General features: G+C 40.3%; 1 protein-coding gene across 6 annotated transcripts in view; it reads left to right on the top strand.

Annotated features, from left to right (window-relative positions):
* The window catches only part of LOC111969960 (polyhomeotic-like protein 2), a 59,519-nt gene that overhangs the window by 14,774 nt on the left and 35,850 nt on the right, over positions 1 to 8,895 (top strand). For 5 of the 6 annotated variants that reach the window (XM_023996369.2, XM_023996368.3, XM_023996367.3 and 2 more), the window contains exon 1: positions 6,538 to 6,744. The exons of the other annotated variant lie outside the window; for it this stretch is intronic. In XM_023996369.2, coding sequence (XP_023852137.1) covers positions 6,701 to 6,744 — 44 coding nt within the window. In that variant the 5' untranslated portion in view covers positions 6,538 to 6,700. Of the gene's footprint in view, positions 1 to 6,537; positions 6,745 to 8,895 lie in introns of those variants that run through there. 6 annotated transcript variants of the gene reach the window in all.

Below are 8,895 nucleotides of genomic sequence, written 5' to 3'. Positions count from 1 at the left end.
CATGCAATGCACGGCTCACCATCCAACTCTGCACTCACGCACGCTGGTTTGGTGCTTGTTCACTGGGCCATGTAGTTACCAAAATAATACAATTAKAATATACAATATAATATCTTTAACAATGTACCTGATAGGAACAGCACAAAATTGCACGTCATGCAATGCACGGCTCACCATCCAACTCTGCACTCACGCACTGTACAAAATATATGAACCCCCCCCACCAGACACAGTAAGTTGCTAGCTAGTACTGGCGGGAATTCTTTACAACCAAAATGCACAACCAATATTCTCCAAAAAACACTGAATCTTATGTGTGATGTTCGAATAACATTTACAAACACATTTATATAAATTGTACACTTAAATCATCACTTGGGAGTATAAAAATCACTTTTGATGTACAGTGCTTTGCAACCAACAACTTACCGCTGGTTTGGTGCTTGTTCACTGGGACGATTCTAACTGAAACATCCTCCCTCGTAAGCAAGCTACGCAAACCAGCCAATAAGATGCCATGTTGAGTAGGTGACGGCAAGACAAAACTAAAACCAAAAACCCATTGGCTTAACAATAAAGTGGCAAGGGGAATCACCAATATAACCCTGTTACACTTGGGGTACATCTGGTATGGGTGTTGTAGTATGCACCACACTTCCTTAGGGAATGGGCCACGTGTGGCGGAGTGTCAACACTCGCACACATACGCACAAGACACCGCTGCCACGCATCCAGTACACACACCTGGAAGGGGGCCAGACTCTCTTTGTACTATTCAGCTGTGTAAGAAAAGTCTATCAGAGGCAGACGGCTCAATTACACCCCAGTCCTATCGGGCCTCTGGATCAAGGGAGACTTTCTCGCTCTCGTTACACACTCCAACAAATGTAGTACACTGACTGTCATTTTGGACAGTACTCATTGACCATTCTACAACCTCAAGGGATGGCATACATTTGATTTCCATGGAGTGAACAAAATCGACAGCATGAACTTAAATTGTAAGTTAATAGCATTCTCACAAATCAATTTCATACTTCAGAGTCTCTTAAGAGCCACAAGATGGCATTTCAACATTTAATCACTACAAAATTCTACATTCTGTGATCAATTTGAAATTGAACTAAATTAATTCATAATGATCAATAAGAATTCAGTCGATGACCCATGGATTCTATGAGATGCCACCAAAGGTTTTATAAAAAAGAATGTCACTGCATTTGCGTCTGGGTTGAATAAATCACAATGAAAGAAGATATTTGAAATGTTAACTGTTTTCAGCTCACTTTTCAGACCAGGTAGCTGTTACTTTTTCCAAAGTCAAGACATAACTTTATAATTTATTGATAAAACCAAGCAGAATTTGCCATCCATTGGGTTAGATTCAACCATTACTTCCATGGTAATCGTCTGCCATTTACTGGCCAACAAGCTATGCAGTAATGATTGATTAGCTGATATAGCAACTATTGAATCAGTAATTCCCCTGTTTCAATCGGAACCCAAATGAATCAATCAAAGATTCTCCCGCTTCTTCAATGAACTGTAAACCTCTGATTGTAAATCCACATCAAGCCAGACAAAGTCCTTTCTAAAATAATTAAGAACCACTTATCTCAGAGGAAGCCACCTCGCTGGGAGCCCAAATCCCTCTCAATGAACTCAAAAGGGCATTGGATACCATGAATAAAGGCAAATCACCTGGCTGGGACGGTATTCCTCCTGAGGTCTATTTAACATTTTGGAATCCGTTATGTTCACTATTGCTCAAAATTATTAATACAGCCATCCACAAAGGTTAATTTGTGAGCGATGTGAATACAGCAATAATTTAGCTTTTATTTTTTTTTAAAGGTAAGGATGCCACCGAGTGTTATCACCATCACCCACTATCTTTGATAAGCACACATTAAACTGTTTTCCAAAATGTTCTCCCGTCTAGAGACTTTCTTACCCAAATTGATTCACAAGGTTCAAAGCGGGTTTGTTAAAAAGCGTTCATCCTCAGATAACCTCAGACTATTACATATCTTAGAAGCTTCATCAGAAACAACAGCTCCTTAGGCTGTATTATCTCTCAATGCAGAAAAAGCTTTTGATTAACTAGTATGGTCATATCACTGGTCTGTCTTGAAAGACATGGGAATTGAGTTTAAAATCTACTGATCACTTCATCTCATTATACATAGACAATATTTTACTATATCCAGACAATGTATCTCAATTGCTCCCAAAAACATCGAAGATCGTAGATATATTTCAGCTTCATCTCAAGTTATAAAATGAATCTAACCAAATCAGCCGTACTGCCTCAAGACCCCGATGGAGGGGGGTCATTTTTCCCATTTTAAATATTTGGGAGTAAATATATTTCCTCCTTTTAGATGAAACCATTGCCAGAAACCTTTTAACAGAAGCTCAAATCAGTCCAATCTGACCTCCGTAGATGGAATAATATCCCAGTTTCTTTAACTGGTACAAATATCGGCAAAATGAATATATTGCCACGGCTACGTTTCTGTAGTTCAATGCTTCCCATTGTTCCCCCTTCTGGCTATTGGGATGAAATTCATAGTTCTGTTTCAAAATATTCTGTCTGGACAATCGGCAGACTAAGTTAAAATAATTGTATTTAACATTCGTGACAGACGGGATGTATGTTTTTGTCAATGGAAAAAAGTGTGCCGATGCTTTCAAAGCAAGGGATAGCCTCAGCACGTCGGGGCTAGCTAATAGGTAGAGAGCATGTTGTAGTTCTCTCATACTATACTGAACAAAAATATAAACGTAACATGCAAAGATTTCAAAGATTTCTGTGAGTTACAGTTCATATAAGGAAATCAGTCAATAGAAATACATTCATTAGGCCCTAATCTATGGATTAGAGGTCGGCCGGTTCTGATTTTTCAACACCGATACAGATTGGGGGACCAAAAAAAGCAGATGCCGATTAATCGGCTTATTTATTTATAATAATGACAATTACAACAATACTGAATGAACACTTATTTTAACTTAATATAATACATCAATAAAATCAATTTAGCCTCAAATAAATAATGAAACCTGTTCAATTTTGTTTAAATAATGCAAAAACAAAGTGTTGGAGAAGAAAGCAAAAGTGCAATATGTGCCATGTAAAAAAAGCTAACGTTTAAGTTCCTTGCCCAGAACATGAGAACATATGAAAGCTGGTGGTTCCTTTTAACATAAGTCTTCAATATTCCCAGGTAAGAAGTTTTAGGTTGTAGTTATTATAGGACTATTTCTCTCAATACCACTTGTATTTCATATACCTTTGACTATTGGATGTTCTTATAGGCACTTTAGTTTTGCCAGTGTAACAGTATAGCTTCCGTCCCTCTCCTCGCCCCTACCTGGGCTCGAACCAGGGGCACATGGACAACAGCCACCCTCGAAGCATTGTTACCCATCGCTCCACAAAAGCCGCGGCCCTTGCAGAGCAAGGGGAACAACTACTTCAAGGTCTCAGAGCGAGTGACGTCAACGATTAAAACGCTATTAGCGCGCACCCCGCTAACTAGTTAGCCATTTCACATCGGTTACACCAGCCTAATCTCGGGAGTTGATATGCTTGAAGTCATAAACAGCTCAATGCTTGAAGCACAGCGAAGAGCTGCTGGCAAACGCACGAAAGTGCTGTTTGAATGAATGCTTACGAGCATGCTGCTGCCTACCACCGCTCAGTCAGACTGCTCTATCAAATATCAAATCATATACTTAATTATAACTTAATAACACACAGAAATACGAGCCTTAGGTCATTAATATGGTCAAATCTGGAAACTATCATTTCGAAAACAAAACGTTTATTCTTTCAGTGAAATACGGAACCGTTCCGTATTTTATCTAACGGGTGGCAGCCCTAAGTCTAAATATTGCTGTTACATTGCACAACCTTCAATGTTATGCCATAATTATGTACAATTCTGGCAAATTAATTACGGTCTTTGTTAGGAAGAAATTGTCTTCACACAGTTCGCAACGAGCCAGGCAGCCCAAACTGCTGCATATACCCTGACTCTGCTTGCATGGAGTGCAAGAGAAGTGACACAATTTCCCTAGTTAAAAGAAATTCATATTAGCAGGCAATATTAACTAAATATGCAGGTTTAAAAATATATACTTGTGTATTGATTTTAAAGAAAGGCATTGATTGTTTATGGTTAGGTACATATTGGTGCAACGACAGTGCTTTTTTTGCGAATGCGCTTGTTAAATCATCACCCGTTTGGCGAAGTAGGCTGTGATTCGATGAGAAATTAACAGGCACCACATGGGACCAACACTTTACATGTTGTGTTTATATTTTTGTTTAGTTTACGGTCTTTCCAGCTTCAGTTTGACGTGATTGTGTTAGGAGCTAGCCAACTACACTTCTATGAACAGTGTCCTGACAAAGCACAGTCAAAATCTAAATTGTGCATCATTATCTCATTGGATGTATCATGTAGCTAGCTAGCAAGGGATAAGAACTTTGCCTGCCAGCATGGCAATGGACCATTTAGAACAAACGTCTAGGTCGCCTCCATAGATACAGAACAGAAAGACTGAATGACTGTGTCGCGTCTCTGGCAACCTAACCGATATAATGAACGACCACCCGGCTTGGGTAGCAACCCTAGATTTGTGTCGGAACTATATCTCTTGGAAGGATGAAATAGTATGAATAAATTGATCAAAATAATGTTTTTTTATGAAAATACATCAATTATTTGAATATGTTTGTAACCTGTTGTATAAAACTGATAATGCCCTTGAAGCCGGTGTTTGCCGGCCCGAGACTATCCCTGCGCCAATATACCCTCAACTGTGGCTTCTCTGGCATTATCACTTATAATATGAGATGTATTTCAAACTGTGATATGTTTTTGATGCACAAGGAATAAGCCTGGATGAAGATTTCAAACTGTGATATGCTTTTGATGTACATCCAGGCTTATTCCTTGTGCATCAAAAACATATCACAGTTTGAAATACATCTCATATTATAAGTTATTCCTTCTAAATTAGGCCACGAGATCATTGTTAGATATTTTGGAGGATGAATATTCTGCAGTACCCTAGATACAGGAACTGTGAAAGGAATTGATTCATGCCAAAGCTGTCCCACAGAAGAAGAAAAAAAACTTGTATGCCTTCTAAATATAGATGAGTGTTTTTCCCTTTTAGAGCCCCAGAAGAGCTTCTTGGAATAAGAAATGGGCATATTGAGTTAAAGTTGTGGTCCACACCATTAACTCCACACCTTTTTAACTCAATATGCCCATTTCTTATTCCAAGAGGCTCTTATGGGGCTTGGGATGGCCATGAGACAGGAGGCCCAGACAAACAGTGGTAGGGAGGGTTTGTGGGGTAGGCTAGACGCCAGCCTTTCTCAGAGGACATGTTTGTTTTCCAATACAAACAAGCCACACCATGGCCATCCCAAGCCCTGGGCTGTCAGTCAGACATTGCATCAAACAGATCTGACTCATGACAGCCTTCCCTTCCCATTCCTCCCTCATCTCCAACCCTTCCCGACCCATCCCAGTCCCCAAGCTCATTTTCCTTGCTTTGGAACTCAAGGTTCATGCTTTCTCCTCCACCGGCAGGCAGCTAGGCTAATCTATATGCTAATGAGAAGATTATAATCAATGAAAGCTATGCCTGCCAGGCCCCAATCAATACGTTATGGCAGAAAACCACTGAAATGTTTGCATTTCATATAGCCAGACATGTTATAAGGTGTGATGGTCTTTGGTGTTTTTAATGTGGTTGGGAGGAGTGCCATCATCAAGCAGCTGATTACACCTGTCTGTCTATTATTCTATAGGCTTATGAATGCAATGCATAGGCTATAGTATTGTTTTATATAGTGACGTTTGAATTCCACTGAAAACAAAACCAATTTAATTTTGCTCATATCTGTAGTCCTCTTCAATTATCTTTTCAATTAATGTGCTCTATAATGAAATGCCTCTTTATAATTGTGTGGCTCTTCATGTTTCTGTCAGATATAATTTAGATAATTAATTTCAGAAATATACTCAATAAATCTTTCAGACTGCCATAATACCCAATAATATTGCATATTTTTTCCAGTTACGATTAGCTTATTTGCTAGAGGATTCCCATGACTAGCATATATGATCCTATCCTGAATGTTCGTGATGTGTGTGTAGACTATAATAATGAATGATTATAGACTGTTATAACCCATGTCCTAATAACAGATGGAATCAAATTTTCTGTAATAAAAAAAACAAAAAATATATATAAATAGATGGGACTATACATTTACAGATTGGGTTTTGTACTTACCCAATATGGTTTTGATGCTGGTTTGAATATTATGTGGTTGAGGCTTCATGCTACCAAATTCAGTATTCTGGCAGGGGGAGGGTAAAGGGTGAAATCATTACCACCATCTATATTAGAGGGGGTGCTGCCGACCAATCGGCATGCTGCACTGCATGGGGATTCCATGGGCACCCTGTTGGTTGTCGCTAGGATACCACATAATCAGGAGGAAGGCAGGGGATAGGTTGGCGGGCTGTGTCTGTGTTGATGCTGGGATGGGGAACAGAGCAGTGTGTTCGTAGAGGATAGAGAGAGAGGCTGAGGTTTGGTTGGCTCCATCACACAGACACAGTCAGACAAAGAGGAGCAGCATCCTACAGGACCAGGGTCCCGGGGGATGGGTCATCACACTCCCGCAGCACGCTGGGGGGGCCAGAGGAGGTAGGAGCATCATAGGCTTTGTCTCTGTGGCACCCCTCTTTCTATTATAGCCATAAGCCTTGCTGTAAAGCCATTAATGTACATATCCTATGCTCTTTTCCTATATTAATCATGGTTTTTGACTGTGTTTTGTGGTATATATTTATTGTGTCATTACAAATCAGCTAGAGCTCGTTACGTGATGGTGCTCTTGTCCTTGCTGCACTCTTAGCTCTGTATAGACAGCCTGTCTGCCTCTGTCTGTCTTTAAAGCTCTTGTCCTCTGAACTATATGCAAATCTTCAGACATCAGACAGATGGATATTTTAGTCTTGGAATGACAAGAGCAAGCCCATGAATCGAATATAATTTATTTTTGTTAATACTGGATGTAGGGGTTTGTGGGCCATGGATTTGTAACATCTTGGTGTGTAGGGGCTTGGTTTATGATACTGCCCACTCCTAGTGTAGCCCCGTGCTCTAATCAACCCAATGCAGAATTCCTGCTGCCTGCCAGCCGAGCTGGTTGTGTGGGGGTTCCATGACTGATGGATGAGTGATTCCTCTTGGAGAAATGGGGGCAGCAGCGTTGCCAGAGGGGAATCCCTCCCTGCCTAAACGGGCTTTAAGACCCAGGCTGTTCCTGTGGAATGCTTCACCACGATGAGGAGGACAAGGCTTTGTTCAACCTAAAATCACTGTGTAACCAGACTAGATGTCAGGCATAAATTTCTCACTGGGGCAGGCAAGTTAATTATAGGGGGGACATCCAGATGTGAAGTAATGCTCTCAATGATTGGAATTATTGGCAGAAAAGGCTTTTGTATTGTAGCTTATTGCCATGGATAACCAGTAAACATATGGCACCTATTAGCTAGTCCAGTTCTGCATGTGGTAGTACATACTACCAAACTTTACGGGGGAACAAGGTGAGGTTTGTCTTCACTGGATGGTTCTTAACCTACTGTGCAATGTAGGCCTAGGCTGTATCATATGACACCTTGCCTTAACCCACTGAAAATATAATTAAGAGGGGAGAGGAAATAGCTTAGGAATTGCTGCATAGCTACTACAGACCTTTTTAATTACTTCCATCGCAACCCTACCCCAACCACTCACACAGTCAAAATCCACAATCCATTCCAAACACTCAACCTGAGCCCTGTGCCCTCTCTTCCTCCAATCTCCCTTAACCCCTCAGCTGTTCTGCTCTCTCAGCCACTCCATCTCATCTGCCCAGTGTACTCTGAACCTCACATTCTCTGCTAATGGAACAGTATGGCACTAGGGGGACAGTCAGTCACTGGGATGCTTCCGCTGCTCTAGAGTCCACTACTAATCTGCTCATTTTCACATGTTGGAGACAGAAAGGGTTCAGTAGCCAAAAGCCTAATATGAGCCTGATAGTAGACAGTTTCAGTATCAGTGTACTTTAACTTTAGTCATTATCACACCAGCTGTGATTAGATACTTTTATTTAACTTAAATGTGTCACTGGAATTGTCTTTCAGAATGCATTCTTCTCCCCTTATTTGACATCATGCTCACCATTAGACATGTTGAAGAAAGTGAGTTGTTGCTGTGGTAATCTGAGAATGGTGGGGAAAGTTTATTTAAAAAGGCCCCTGAAACTCAATTCCTTTTCTCGGTTATTTATTTCAATACAAAATCAAACAAAACTGAATGGCTTCATTCACTAGAGAGCTCACACATAGTGTGATGGGGCCTGTGATGATGTGGACTGCATCTCGGCGTAGCTAAAGTATTGGGTGACATTATATATTTTTTATCTCTGTACTCCAGCACTTTGTATTTTAAATGGTACAATGACTTTAATTTGAGGGTATTTTCAATCATATTGGGTGAACCATTTAGAAATTACAGCAGTTTGTGTACGTAGTCCCCCCATTTTATGGGACCAGAAGTATTGGCACATTCACTTATCTATATGTGTATTAATGGTGGTGGAAGATTGTTTTATTAAGGTAGTATGCTAGGGTTGTCCCCAATCTGTTCTTTCGACTGGTTGAAACGTGTATTTTTACATATATAGACACACCCTGTGTGTTTTAATAAAATCAACTATATGTAGGCTATTGTCGGATGCTTTAAGCACACTGTAATTTAAATAATCAAGACACACAAATGACTCGAGGGAGCCAGAGAAGGCCT

This window comes from Salvelinus sp. IW2-2015, linkage group LG11, assembly GCF_002910315.2.
Source record: "Salvelinus sp. IW2-2015 linkage group LG11, ASM291031v2, whole genome shotgun sequence".
Taxonomy (NCBI): Eukaryota; Metazoa; Chordata; class Actinopteri; order Salmoniformes; family Salmonidae; genus Salvelinus; species Salvelinus sp. IW2-2015.
The sequence above is the reverse complement of the archived record's forward strand: the minus strand, read 5'-3'. Positions and strand labels throughout refer to the sequence as shown.